The sequence below is a fragment of the Hermetia illucens genome, chromosome 4 (genome assembly GCF_905115235.1).
Source record: "Hermetia illucens chromosome 4, iHerIll2.2.curated.20191125, whole genome shotgun sequence".
Lineage (NCBI taxonomy): Eukaryota > Metazoa > Arthropoda > Insecta > Diptera > Stratiomyidae > Hermetia > Hermetia illucens.
Window position 1 is genome coordinate 128,904,906 of NC_051852.1, and position 15,861 is coordinate 128,920,766.

Genomic DNA, 15,861 nt, shown 5'->3' on the forward strand with positions numbered 1-15,861 from the left:
AACGATCTCAGATTGAATCTGAATAAAAGTGAATTTTTGACTACCGATTCCCATGAAACGGGCACAATCATGGCACGGCACAATCAGCGGCAGTGATCTGCCCAAACTGAGCGATTTAAATACCTCGGGTCAAAGCTATCAGCCAATGGAGAATTGCGTTATGAAATTGCTTCACGCATTAAGGCAACCTGGATGAAGTGGCGTTCCACAACTGGTGTTCTTTGTGATCGACGTATCATCGCAATGTCGTCCGTCCTGTCGCTCCGTATGGTTCTGAGTGTTGGCCGACTATAAAAGATAATGAATGGCGTCTTGCGGTAATGGAGACGAAGATGTTGCGTTGGACTAGTGGCGTGACACGTTTTGATCACATCCGAAATGAGGATATCCGCGATCGTTATGTGGTTGCACCGATGTGGAAAAATTGCGAGAGAGACGTCTTCGATGGTATAGTCACGCAATTCGAAGTCGATAGTAAACGACCAAAAGGCAGGTCGAAAGAAGGGTGGCTTGATATGCTGGATGGGGATTTAAAAGCCTCGAGATTGCATCCAGATAAGGCATTTGACAGTGTCAAATGGCGAAACCGATCATGACGAGCCGACCCCGCTTGTGAACGGGACAAAGGCTGAAGAAAAAGAAGAAAAGCAGTTATAGGAAAAATATTCCGGATACTCATGACCTTGTACTTTTCGATACATAATTTATCAAATGAATGCCTCATTTGCCTACATTTTATGATGGGTACGGTAAAACACAATTCGATTAAAACGCCTGCATTTTATTAGCGTCAGAACAAAGCGGTTCTATATGCCACTATCGCAGCTCAACATCAGCCGTTGATTGATTTCCTGCAAATTAAGCGACGTAGAGATATCGAATTGGTGGACCTCGGCGCAAAGCCGGGATGTTTGGAAGTAGCTAATTTGCCATTTGAGGCAGGGCTTCGTCGTATTTTTCCATTAGAAATATTGCCACCCCTCCCCGCACTGAAAACTATAGCTACATGAGATTTTCAAACGTCAAAAAAGAAATTTGTTTATATATATATATATCTTTTTTCACTCCAAGGATATATTTCATTTAGACAGAAATGGGTTAACTTCGTCGCCGGTTTCTTTTCAAATTTATGCTAATAAAATTTATCTCTCTTTAAATATTTTTAAACTTTATACCCTGTCCATGCTGCTTTGCAATTTGAATATCAGCATTTTCTATTCATGGTTCTGAATTTCGTTTCAGATCTTATCTTCTCGCTGATTTTTTCGCAAGATAAATTCCTTAAATATCTTTTGACTTACTTTTCATTCATGTCTTGTGTACATTCCAAATTTTATCACAAAACACGATCTACTTCACGCCATTTCGACCGTTAATCTTAGTTAGCACGAGGATTCTATGCAACGCAGAATTTTGGTACATATGTAAGTATGGTTATTTATTTATCTACTCTTCTTACATTCCCAAGAACAATATGTTTATCTTCTCGATTTCATACGACCGTTCGCTATTTGCTTCGTCATCTATTTGGGAATGTTTTTAGCACCATTCTGAAGTCGCCTTTCGGTAGGAGGTAGGACTAATTATATTTGTGTAGAGAATATACAGCCTTGCTTAAGACTATGGACTTTTGTTCAGATTAAGATTAAAGATTGGCGCCTACATGGGTGAGTTTTGTTTACCCGGACTTAGATTTAGCTGGTGCTAATTTGAAAAGATATAGCGGCTGATTGTGATAGGTGAATTTGCTGATTTATGCTGTAAAGTATACTTTGAAGTAGTTCAAGATATGCTTCGAAGATGTTTGTTTGGTAAGAAAGAAAAGAATGTATTCGTTGCGTTTAGTATCAAATTACTCGCACTTGCATAGAAATAACTGTGAAGTTGAATTAGTTCTTACATTCAAAGATAAAGTATTGTATCTGAGAGTCGTATTATCTTCGAAACCTAGCTCTTCAGTTTCGTAGTGAATTTTGCATGTTTGTTAGCTATTTCTGCATATTTTCAGGATATATAAACAATTTATTGCAAATGAAGTTGGCTTTCCAAAGGATAACGACGGCATCCAATCCATCCACATCCGAAGAAGCTTACTTTTTCCAGTTTCATGCCGTCAGAGGAAACTAATTATAGCCTTGTTATAAAGAAACTTTAAAACAAGCTGCAAACTGGAAGCTTGGATTTCAAATATAAATGGTTCTATATATTTCTTATATAAGAATATATGCGGCGACGACGGTTCCGATTGTACATAACTCCTAGTGTATATATATTAAATATCTCAGAGTTAACTTTAATGAAGCATTGAGATTTTACTGATATTTGAGGTTGCAGTATATTTAAACAAAAGATGCAACTTTGTCCTAATATTGAATCGCTAATTATAGTAGGGCTTCCACCAAATCTTCCAGTATTATATTCCATTTCATGATTATTTGTGTTTATTTATTTATTATTTCCATTCAGGGCACAGACAACTCTTCAGAAAATTGTTCTGGAATGTTAACTGAGGTGTTTATAAAATTTTTCCAAAATAAGCACAATGCATTTGTCAACAATATTTTATACTTTCAGTATTATCAGCACTCCTGACTAATTTCTTTCTATGTATCCTTTTCCGCATCTAAACGGAGCGGATTATCATATTCTAACAAAATAAATTTGGGTTCAATTCATCTTCAATCGTGTACTGTCCAATCACATCATCTTAATGCCCAATTCAGCTTTTTTAAAGCACAGATTTCGCTGACATCGATTTTTCAGCCGGTCTTTGAATTTAAGCGCCCAGTTTATCCAACCACCGCTGTATTTCAGGAGGAGTTACGAACCTGTATTGTAAGGATTTCCATAGTTATAATCATTTAAGCCGGGTTGCAATCATCCGATCTCCTTCGTTGGTCCATTTCGCTCTGGCCTTTTCACTAGTCAATATCAAGATGCTGGTGGGAATACTTAGATTCTAAGAAAGGTCCGGCGGGGACAGAGCTAGGACAAATAGGAAGGGAGATGTACTGATTACCACTAACTAGGAAAACGTTAGGAAACATATCGGGATCAGGTCCGATGTTGGTATCAACAAGTCCATCAAGGAACTAAATAAAGGAGACAGAAAGGGAGGAACGGCGAGCGAACTTGAATAACATACAGGAGGAGACCAGTACGGGAGAAAAGAAAGTAAGCCACAGAATAATTTCGGGGAAGGATGATGAGAGTTCTAGAAATTGCGAATGTGCGACCAAAACGGTTTGGAATTGCACTGTGGTAGTGCGGCCTCAACGGTCGCCAAGTACCGTTTATCCGAATGAATTCACAGCAAGGTGAGTGATTTATTTTTGAATTTCCCATTTTCGTGCTGAATTAATTTGGATAAAAGCAGAGACACGCGGGAGAAGACGGAATCCAACTGGGGAGAAGATCAGAAAAGATGGTGTGAAGAACATTGTAATGACTAACAGAGATATGTTATGACTATTGACAAAATTGACAGCCCAGACAGTTGGCCATGATCAGTCACCAAGGCCATTATAAAGAAAATTGCGAAATTAACCGTGCAGGTCTGCCTTCTGTACTTAAGTGTACCGTAGATACGCGCTTGCTTATTTCTGTCCCGGTTAGACTTGGGAGGGGTAGAGGCCATTTTCACGCTTCAATCTGTCTCATGTCATTCGCCAAATTGTTTATGTGTCGTGGGACAGCACGGGCAATTGGCTATTTTTTAAGTTTTAGAAAAGTTCTATATTCATGGTGAATCACGAACAAGTCTATTCTTTCTCCATTTTTTTTGTGACGTAGAGGGCAGCCATACAGTCTCTTGTTATTTTCCCACAAATATGAATAAAAACATCCATGACGAATCTAAGAAATGGGATTTTGTGATAGCGTTCTAGCCCCCGAATGTTAAGTTAGTCAATATGCGATTGATCCAGAAGTTGAACTTAATTGCCTGCCTCATAGGGTGGGAGTTGGGCTGATAAAGCTCTGCTTTAAATTCGCGGGATGAATGGTGAGCGTCCATTTCGGGATACGGGTATGTAAAAGGAAGTTGGAAGAGCGTTACGCTCGAGTAGGTTGAGAAGGATGAGATCAAATTGCGGTCCAAGAAGCCCTTGAATACCTTGAAAACCCAAAAAAAGAGGAGTCCGTTGGCTACAAAAGAGGAAGTAAGTTGCTTCCCGTGGTCTGGTCCGTCACCAAGTGGGTGGGGAATCAGGACTCCCAGCATCCTCAACAAAAATTTACTTCGGCCTGGTTTAGGTCTGGACTTATGACGGATTTCATTTGAATATAAATTGTGATTATATTTAAGTGGAGCGATTACCATCTGTCGTTACTTTCGGTCACGCTGCTCCCAGGGCAGAGGTGAGGCAGCGTCTGATGAGTTGCCTCTGCGCTGGACAAAACCCTCAGTCAACTTTTTCGTTCTTTATTGAAACCTTGGATGTTTAAGCCTAAAAAGAGTAGTCCGTGGACTACAAAAGAGGAAGTAGGTTGCTTCCCAAGTGGTCCGGTCCGTCGTCAAGTGGGACTCACGACTCCCACCATCCTCAACAAAAGGGCTGAATAGGTTTTCATAAAGGAAGAGGGTAATAAGCATAGGTAGGTTGTCGCTACACAGAAAGAAAGGAAAAACGTGAAAGGTGGCAAGTTCAGACAAACTGCCAAACAATTTTTGGTAGAGGTTCGAAGGGCAGGCGTACGAGATGTACACATAAGAAACAATAAGCAAAACGGTATTAAGTGAAGACATATGTAAGGTAACATAATTGCAAGAGAAAGCAGAGAAGGAGTCGATGGATCTGGCGACAAAAGATGCTAAATGCAGCGGGAGTATTTTTCGAAGAGTTTAAAACTTAATGTTTTGCCATCAAGCTAGGTTTCTGCAATTTATGTAGTTGGCTTAATGACCTTGAGCCAATACAGACAATTTAAAGGCTTTCAGCATGGATAGATCCCTAACTTGCTAGTAAAATAATCGAATCGTGTAAAAAAACAAATATATAAAATACGTTAATGGGGCAGGCGATTTGCTTTGCAATTTATTAGGTTGTTGCATATGAAATGGCCGATTTGGCAATCAAGTGAAATTAGTTGCGATTTCGTTGTATCAAACCACCATCAGTTGGCGCTGTTGGTATCGGATAATGAAGTATAAACATACATTTAATCAAGTAGTCATTTCAGTTTTGACCATCGTTGTGATAACAGTGAATAAAAAGGAAAAAAGCATGGAAAGGAGCCAAGACCGTATACTTTTTCTGTATGAGTTCAAACTAGGCCATAAAACAGCGAAGGCGACCAGGAACATTAACAGCACATTTGGAGCTGATACGATAAGCGAACAAATCACACGGTGGTGGTTTGAAAAATTCCGGTTAGGCGACGTAAACCTTCAAAGTGAGCCACATGGACATCCAGGATCATCGATTGATAACGACGAGCTGCGTGTGCTAAGCACACACCAGACTGTGAGAGACATTGCAGAGAAACTGGGCGTACACTATTCGATAATTTCCCGGCACTTGCATCAACTTGGAAAGGTGAAAAACTCGGTTATCAACCCCTGAAAATTGGACTTTTACAAAACTGGCATACATGCTCTTGTATCTCACTGGGAGAAGTGTTTTGAATCGACTGGCGCCTATTTTGATTAAATAAATAAATTGTTGTAAGCTTTACAGTCGTTTCAAATATTAGTATCAAATCGGCCATTTCATGTGCAACAACCTAATGTATGCAAACCAGTGCGCTTTCATGGCTTAATAAACTTGACTTCGTAAACTTGACATCCGAGCTGACTTTACTCTTGATGTGTACAATAGAAAGCAGAGTACGTAGTCCTGAAAAAAGAATCTGTTTTGATGTGGTCAATATTTAACCCAGGGTCAATGGTGTGAGCCGGTCGAATACTTGAGGACAGCTGACGCTTCGTCGAGGACGGTATCGATATTAAAGAGTTAGACTGCTATGCTGAATTTTCACTATGGAATCTATTAAGGGTTTAAGTTTCTCCTTATATAAAACTTCAGGTCGAGATGGCATAATGCCAGTCAAGATTTACAAACATCGAAAAGGATTTTATCTGTAGCATGTAGAGTTTACCGGAGCTGTATTTCGTCTAGATATACATATCACGTACTCCTGGAAACGTGCGCACTTGGTTCTCATATCGAAAGCGATTAGGCGCAGCTATGGTGTCTTGAATAATGGATTAGTATTGATGATAACAACCAGCATAATCCAATCTGATCTGAAAAGAGACCACTTGGCCAGAGCTGCAAACAGAGGAACGTTCATTGTGACATCATCTCATCTACAGTAACCTGTAGACGACATGGTGTCGTGGTTCGTCCCATCCTAAGAGAGAAATACAACAGAATCAAGCTTAATAGAATGCAAAGAATTCCATATCCAGGTGCTACTGAGGCTCTACAGACATGCCCAATGTATTCCTACACTTCATCTCCCTGGACCATATTAAATATGCTGTAGCGTGTGATGCTCTGTAACTCCTAATATTGGATAGTGCTTTATATAATTCCAAACGCAGCAAACGGACATTCCCTATGGAAGTCCCTACACTTAAACTTAAGTTCAAAAGGAGCTTTGCTATGGTCTTTTCAACCACGGTAGAACGGAAGACTGGTAATCTATTGCAGAGTAATGGAACAGTATTCTTTACCGACAAATCAACCATGATTAGCGGATTCGGTGCGGCAGTATTCTCGAATGCGTACAGTGTAGCCAGTTCGCACGGTCTCCCAAGATTCATCAACGTATTCCAAGTGCAGGTACTGGCTATAATGGAGGCCTTATGATGGGGAAAGCATAATGCGACCTCTAGGCGTAACATAGACGCTAGATCTAAAAATTTTAAGCAAATACTTTAAGAAATGAAGCATGGTTACAACGGAGGTGGGATTTTTCTATGTCAATAATCTATTGGTAGACAGGACTACCATTGGATCGTATTCTCATATTTAAATTTCATCTCGAAACTACTATAGTCATAGTCAGGACTAGGAGTAACGTACTTTACAAAACTTGCTTCAAGCTTTTGAAGGGGATTCAGCAGTTTAACTCAGTTCATTCAACAGCGGAGTATGGTACATCGACATGGATTAATGGTTGGCTAACTCAGAAATTTGATGTGTAACTAAACAAGACTATGAGGTCGATATTTGATGAAGTCTAGATCCCCGGGTTCAATATTTACAACGAGTAGAAATCGCTCAGGAGAACACAAACAACTCACAGACGTTCCAAAAATTACAGTTCTATAATTTCGACTATCAAGAAGCCTCAAATGACATCCCAATCGAATAAGAAGGAACCCCGAACACTGTGGAGGCCCTCTGTTCCTATAGAGAGCAAATTCATCAAGTCTTGACGGTAATGTCAAGGTGCGACGGACTGCAGCTACTGAAATTTGATAGAATGTTGGCTGATGCTAGTAAACGAACTTTAAACTGGTTGAGCACAGACCTGTCAAACGAAAGAAAAAGGTGGTGATTTTCACTGAGGCTGGTGTTCTCCCGGAGATCCGAGAAATCGAAATAGAGAGAAGTCAAAAAATTAGATTGATTGGCGCTAAGGAGGGCACATAAAGTTTTTATCTTCACCCGATTAAGCAACCTAGGTATTTTTTCTTTTGATATATCCGGAGTCTATACTGTGGTTGGTAGAAACTATTATTGTTATAGATAGTTCATCCGATAAATAAACATAACTGTTATTATAAGTCGGCTTTTGTAAGAATTTTGACAAAAAAAAAAACAAAGTTGAATGTAGATGAAATGATAATCTGAGAAGCATCTCTTCTGGACAGCTACAATTATTTACTTATTTGGGATTATTGTTCACTCAACTCTTCTAGAATACTTGGAATAGATTCAATAGTTTTAATATAGTTACTTTTTAAGAAAATTTGAATAACTTACCTGGTGAACTTCCTGCCAACCTTGACTATCTTGTGTACCTAATGTTGCGTGATCGTGTAATAAACTTTCAGCAATCTTTGGATCGGTTTTCTTCGTGACAGACAAATAAAGTGGGGTGAGACCTCTTCCATCTTTGTAGTTAGGCGATGCACCTAATTCAAGAAGAGTACTGAAAAGAAAAGATAAAAACACGTTTTTATCCACATTGTGAATACATTCACACAATAATATTTGTTAGAGATTAATTCCATTCCCACTACAATCACTAAGTTTATTAGAATCATAAATAATAATTTATGATCCTTGCCATCAAATTCAACTCAATATGGCTCCTTTATATAAGGGTTCAACGTTTCTGTTATAAATCATTCATGTCTAATGAAGATGATTCTATGCAAGATTTACAAATTTATGACATCACCCCATGGTCATGATAACATTTGGTATAAATTTCCTATGAATGTTTCAATTGGATTTAATAACTTTACCGTACAATATCTGGGATTAAGCGCTTCCACAAAATTAATCCGGATAAGCATATCAAAGGCGTTGTATAGGTATTGTAACTTGTAACAATTGACCTAATTCACAATGGAGAAATACATATATTGAATTGCATAACCGTAGATATGCATTTCATGAGACAAGGACTGGTGGGTTGCATAAATGTTTTCTGGATAACAACGGGAAGACATTGTTGTGAGGATATTCAAATGATTTATGCATATCTATATGGTATCCATGTGCATTGTAAATGTTTCTTTTATGAATTTTTAACAAGCATCAAGTGAATTCCATTGGAATCAATCAATTTTCTGTGAAGAGACAGGCCTGACGAGACGGGAGTGGAAAGGGGGGATTAGCCCTCGAAGTTCGAAAAATAGTAGCAAATACCTACGGGGGCCTGTGAGCTCGACGAAATGTGAACTAAGTATGATGATTCCTGCGGCAAAATGAGAAACAGCATACTCAAATCGAGCTGCTGGCGTAAAAGATCAGTGAACTTAGGGGCACAGTAAAATCCCTGCTATCTAAGCTGGCGACACTTTTTTCCTGACCAAGCCAGCAGAAATACCAACTTACTATCCACCAGTGTGCGAGCTACGTCAAGCAGCGAGTTCGTCAACCCATCCAACGCGGCAGGAGCCCGCAAGTGAGCCAAGGCAGGGACCCGAAGCAGAAAAGATGTGCCTTGAGGTCGTTGACGAGGAGTAACAAGAAAACCCTTTTTAACTTCGTCTGTCAGCGAACAAAGCTCAAAAAGCAAGAGGTGAGTGCTAAAAGTGTAAGTGCTCTCCAAGTGCCTCCTCTGCTAGTGCCTTAAAGCCCAAAAAAGAAGGAAATTCCTCCAATTACGGGATATAATATTAATGTCCCGCAGTTATTGAAATTAGTAACAGGGAAAAGTTCTAAAGGCGGCCCTTAAAAACACGAGGGGTGATAGAACCGTCATTTTTGCCTAGTCCACAGGGACCACGCTAAATTTTTTTTGCTTATTGAAGAGCAAGAGCTTAGTGCCACTACAACTCCCTTGAAACTCCGTCCATAATTATCCGCGGTCTCCACAGGGAAACTGACCCTGAAGAAATTATGGCTGAATTCATTTCAGAGTACCCACTTCCGAAGGTTTGTTCGGTTGGAAACTTTGATGAACAAGATAAGGCCCTCCACAGGGAGAATCCTTCGCTTCCGATCAAATAACAATCTGTTCCTTTTATAGCCAACTTTGAGCCCTCATAAGACCTAAGTGAATTTTTCAAGGTGAAATACATCCTTCATCAAAAGATTAGCTTCGAAAAGGTCAAACCAGTGGAGGAAGTGCAGTATTACAACAGCCAAAACTTCGGGCATATCACTCAAAATTGCATAGATGCGTTAAATGCGCAAAGAGTCATCCGCGTGGGGAATGCTCGAGACCCACGATGGAAGTTCCGCACTGCTGCAACTGCGGCCAAACTGGGCACCCTGCAAGCTATGGTGGGTGTCCAGTCTATAAAGAAATGGCAACCAAACCCGAAGTTGCCAAAACCCGGAAAGCAACTGAGAAATTTTCAGTCAAACAAACAGTTACTCAACTTTCATAGAGTTTGACCAGCCCAAGGGGTTTTCTATGCGAAAGCAGCGAATCAAGCAAAGGTCAAGCAACCAAAGAAGGGTTTCCGAGAATTGGTTAAAGTTCTCGCTTCTGTGCCCAGTAACGAGCAGCGTCAATTTGCTGTGATTAAACTTATCCTTAACTTATGGAATTAAATATCTCACACGACCAACGTCCCACCGCCTAACTATTAATGAAGGCAGACCGGATATAACATTATTCGGAACGATAACAATTCTGGCACTGCTTTCCTAGTTCGAAAGGACTATGCTTTTGAGGAGGTCGTCACCAATAACCTGCAAATTTCTTCCGCTGCGGTAGCAATAGTTAAAACTGCTAATGGTAGACGAATTCTGATAGTCTTCGTTTATATCAAATGTTATTCTAAAGCTGAACAACTGGGCCATGACTTGCAAGTCTTGGGCAATCCCCAGTTAAAGTCGAATTACCTTCTCCTCGAGACACACATCCTGGGGCGGCAAGGCAATCAATATAGATAAGGAAACTCCGCTAAAATGGATCCACGACCCTTTTTTGCTTTTTCCAGAAACATTGACAAGACGGAGTAGTCAGTCTATCCTCGAATACTTTCTGCTGTCTGACGAAACCAAACAAAGTAGTCAGGTGAAATCGTGTAAAACATCACGACCATTTTGAAGTTGAACTCCACTTTTCCTCGTTTTCTCAACTGCAAAACCGTGTCCTAACGACTATTAGATCCTTTGCTCACACAAACTGGGACAAATTCAAATCAAACTTAGCGCCTAACCTGAATTTGAAAAACTCGTTATAACCAGAAACTTGTCAGATAAAGAAATCGAGGAAGCAATAATTGTGACCACCGACGCCATCAACACTGCTACACGCAGAAATACCAAGCTAATAAAAGTCGATGAGGACGAATGTAATTCTCTACCCCATGACATCATGTTACACATGAAAGTCAAACAAATATGTCGCAGGAATCTCAAGCAGACTTTTCACAAATATGAGAATAAAGTCAATGTATGATAGAATAAAAAGCATTGCTTTCCCGGATTAATTGTCTGAATAAAATTCTTCGGCAAATGGAGGCGAATTTCAATTGCAAAATTCCTTTCCATACGTTCCAATAAGTTAGTGACTTCTTCGGCTACGAACACCGCAGTCGCAACATTTCCTGAGTCTTCCACAACTCACCAGCTTGACCCACAACCTAAACGGTAAAAAATCAGCCGGACCTGAGCTGATTACCATCATTAAACATTCACTCATCGTTTCCTTAAAAGTTTTTTTAGCAGTTTTTAGTAACTATATTAGTAAAGGCTATTTTCTATCTACTTGGAAAGTAGCAAAAATCGTTGTGATCCGAAAGAAGGGAACCTCCTCCGAGCGAAATAATGTCAGACTCATTTCCCTGGTTTCCAACCGAGGAAAACATTTTGAGAGATGACGCCGGCTCTCTCCGTGGCTTCTTAGAACCCGCCACAGGAGCGGGGAGCCAGCGGTGAAAGGGTTCCGTTGGTTGGAGACAGAGGGGCCGCATAGAAAACCAACGGACTACGGCATACCACCCGCAATCCAATGGGATGCTAGATCGTTGGCACCGGACGCTGGAAGCCGCCATTATGGCACGCGACGATCCGTCCTGGACTCAAGTCTTGCCTCTCGTCCTACGAACAGCCCGCCGAGAGGAATTTGCTGGTAGCGCCGCGGAACTGGTATACGGGGAGAACCCAAAGCTCCCAAGTGATCCGGTCTTCGACAAGACATCGGGTCTCATAGTGTCGGGATTGCTACGTCTGCTGAGGGACAGCCTTTGACGCATCAAAGCCGCACCTCCCATCGGACACTCGTCCGCACCTGTCCGAGCGCCCAAGGAACTGGACACGTGCACGCACGTCCTGGTCAGGACGGATGCCATCCGGAAGCCGGTGCAACTTTCATATGAAGGCCTGTACCGTGTTCTCGAGTGGGGAGAGCATTTCTTCCAGCTCGATATCGGATGATACAAAAAGGTGGTTTCCCTATCCAGGCTGAAGCCCGTGTGCGCCACAAAACAACGTCGTGTTCGCTGTGCGGAATGATGGAGAACGCAGTTCCGGGTTCAGTCGCTGAAACCCCTAGGTTTCATCTAGGGGCGGAGTGATGTGGCCTAGCAGGATTAACAACATTCGAAATTTATTTGTTATTAATGCGAGCGGATAGATAACGCCGCCGGCGCTCTCCGTGGCTTCTTAGAATTCGCCACAGGAGCGGGGACCTAGCGGTGAAAGGGTTCTACTGGTTGGAGACAGAGGGACTGCTCCAACCGTGATACAACCGATTTTTTCATTCAAATCATTTTGCGTTGATTTCCAGAATTGTGCAACAACTCTTGTGTGAAGCTACATCGTGTGCAAGTCAACTGGACGGCCGTATAAAAAATTGGTAAGCAATCGAGATTAGGAAAGTTTTCAATTTGGGTTTAAAAGGTTATTTTATTACATAGACACTCATGGTCTAGAACTATCCAAAAAATGCTAAACGGTTGAAAATTAAAGTCGGAAATACAACAGTGAGCAATTCACAGACAATCAAATACTTGGGTGTTAAGTTTCACGAATTTCTCAAATTTAATCTGCACCTGGAGCTCACTATGAATAGAGCACGCGTCCCAGTTAGTAAAATCTACAATCTTCTTCGCAAGAAAATAAGTTTTAGTACTAAATCAAACTGATTCTCTACAAGACCCATCATCTGTTACGAAGCACCTACGTGTATCACCTGCTCAAACCCTGCCATGAATAAATGCGAAGCGTTTTAACGCTGAATACTAAGATATTGCACCGCCCTTATAACTGGAAGACTAGAAAAATCGGGGAAAATGCCGAAGTATATCGGCGATCATGAGTGAAACCACTTCGAGAATATGTTCTCAATTTGATGGAAAGGTTTTTCGAGAAAACGGAAGATCACGCAAATCCATTAATTTGGCAACTCTACCAACAGGGTAGCACATCCCCATTGACCATATTTCTCAGGACCCTCATGGCCCTGCCAAATTGTGACTAATAACCCAAAAGTCTCCATCTTTTTCCTTTTTGACACCCCTGGCCTGGTAGGGATACATAGAGGATAAGCACTGTGAGGTGCGATTGTATATAGTAGTTTTAAGTAGTTTTAACTAACTTAAGTTAGTATTAAGCATGTAAGTAAGTAGTAAGTATCCTAAAAACCTTCTGGTGCTTTTACTGCGAGCACCTTTTTAAGGTTTTGTGTGAAATAAAACCTTATTAAAATCAATTCAATGTCTGTCTGTCCGTCTGTCAGTCTGCCAGTCTGCCACACCCGATTTACTTGGGAACAGCTAAACCAATTATCACGAAATTTGGTGAGAATATGTGGTCTGTGTACCCCTTTACATGCAGCGAGTGGCGCCATTTTGTGTTAAGTTTCAAAAGGGGCTCCCCATACATGCGAAAGAGGTTGTAAATTTTTTTTATAGAATATGGTCATGTTGGGTGTCAAATGAAAGGGCTCGAATAGTAGTTCCCGAAATTGGTCTTATTGGGTACAATGTAGAGGAGATAGGGATCAAAATGTGTGGCCCAAAAATTGAAACAGGTCTCGTTCTCAGAAACTGTCCAAACGAAAAATCCGAAAAAAAATCACAGTGATGCATCTAAATCTAGGCCCCAAAATACATACAATCAGTCAAGAACCAAAAAGAGTGTACGGAAAAAAGCGGCATTTATAAGATTTCTTGCCCAGGCTGTGGGAAGATTTGCGTAGGGCAAAAAAAAAACCGCTAGTCCACACTAGGGTGCTAGAACACATAAGGAACACCGAATCCGCTAAAAATAAAAATAGTCCACACATGAAGTCCGCGGCTGCCAGACATATAATAGAGCAGGGACACCGTTTGTCGTTGGACAACGCCAATCTTTTGAAGGAAGTGAATGACTTTAGAAAACTGTACTCCCACGAGAATCTCCACATCTCGAAAGTTCTCCCGCAAAAAGGCTAAATACGGACATTGGTCACAATTTTTCTATTTGTATGTATTACCAAATACTTTTAGCCAATAAAAAGGAAAAACATCTTCTAAGACAATCTTTCATTTTAAGACTTCGGCTAACAAACTATCTCCTAATTCGAACTATGAGGTCACGTTAGGCATATACATAAGTACTAAGCATAAGGAAGCTCCAAAAACTTTGGCATATACAAATAGGGATCACTTTTTTTTCTTCAAAAATTAATCCAATTTCCTTATTTCAATGAAATGTATCTACTGAGGCTATTTTCGAATTGACTTTTTAAACGAAAATAATCAGCAACTTACATCCCATAAATTGCGTATCGACTTCACAGTATTAATAGCGTACAACCAAAATTAAATTGATTCCCGATAAATTTGATAACCTTTGGAACCTATCAAACTACACCTATATATCCATGAAAACAAGTTCCTAAATCCGCTGTTGTTTCTAAGTTCAAGGCAAACTGATTCCAATTCGAAGTGGGTTTAATTTGCCGCAAGTCACACTCGGCGTAGTCTGTAATTATGGATCAACTATTATTGGTTGGACTAATATGTCCGTGTTTGCTTATCAGCCAATTTACAATAAAGTGTCAAAGTATGACAAGTAAATTTGTCTTCTTTGAAAAACTTTTGCACATCAGTAATAGCTAAAGTTATTTCTGCGCGGAACGAAGTCATGCTATAGTGGATAGTGGTATGTATCTAGATAGAAATCAGGTGGTAGTGGGTGTTACCATTTTAATTTGAACGAATTTATACGAGTAAAATTGACGTTAATCTCAATAATAGCCTATTATTGCAATATTTTAAGGTAGTACTTATTTAGTGGAGTGGAAATGGGATCTACACCGGAGGTCACCACTGAAGGCAACTTCACCCCTTTAGTTTATAGGCAATGCATATAAACTGAGTACGGTTTACAGAAGAACAGCCTTAAGGGTGTGTTCTGCCTTCAGGACCGTCTCAGACGATGCAGCGTTCGTCATCTCAGGAATGATGCCGATTGACTTCCTGGCAACCGAAATGATGAACATGTAGAACACCAGGTCCATCTCTCCTTTATCGCAGGTGATATAAGCCGAAAGATAGGAATCCATAAGCAGACGGCAACAGTGATGGGACCAATCAGAAAAGGGTCGTTGGCCTTACAGGTTGAAAATTTTGTCCGGAGAATGGTAGCTTGTCAGGAAGACTGGGATGCGATCAACTCCATGATCGCAGTAACCCAGGAGAAACTGCGATAAGCAGAAGAGGTGAGGAAGACGCGGTTACGAACCCCACGGGAAGACGGAAGGAGACCTAGTTAAAGTAAGCTAACTCCGCCCCGTGATGTAATACCTAAAGTAGGGGGGAGTCGGGGGTGGTTTTAGTGGGCAAAAATCCCACACTCTGGCGTGCCCAGGCCAGAGTCTCTTGAAGATTTCCATCTCCTTAAAAAAAACTTTACCCCAGTTTGGCAGTCGAGATTCATCGAGGGACATGGAAAGGAACTTGGAGAGTGACCGGACTGACATAACTATCGATGCTGTAAAATGCGATCGTGGAAGGCAGCAAACCACAACAGCGTTTGTTTTATTTGGGGAACGCATAAATGAACTCTGTAAGTTCATTAAAGAAAGGCGGAATATCCACCAAAATATCAGGGCTCTGATACGAGGTATTAAGTTGTCCTATATTAAGGCGGTGGAGGAGAAAAATGCCTAAGCATCACGTGGCAAAGTGACACGGGAGACGCAGATGACGCCACCACAACGTAAGATAGGTGAGAACGGGAAAAAAAACGGAGTAGGGATGGAATGAATGAATCCCTTGGTGTCCAACAA

The 15,861-nt window shown here is 40.8% G+C and overlaps 1 protein-coding gene across 5 annotated transcripts in view; it reads right to left on the bottom strand.

Annotated features, from left to right (window-relative positions):
* LOC119656288 (SH3 and multiple ankyrin repeat domains protein 3) overlaps positions 1–15,861 on the bottom strand; it is a 561,166-nt gene that overhangs the window by 77,202 nt on the left and 468,103 nt on the right. For all 5 annotated transcript variants that reach the window (XM_038062721.1, XM_038062722.1, XM_038062720.1 and 2 more), the window contains one exon: positions 7,938–8,106. In XM_038062721.1, the coding sequence (XP_037918649.1) occupies positions 7,938–8,106 (169 nt within the window). The remainder of the gene's footprint in view (positions 1–7,937; positions 8,107–15,861) is intronic.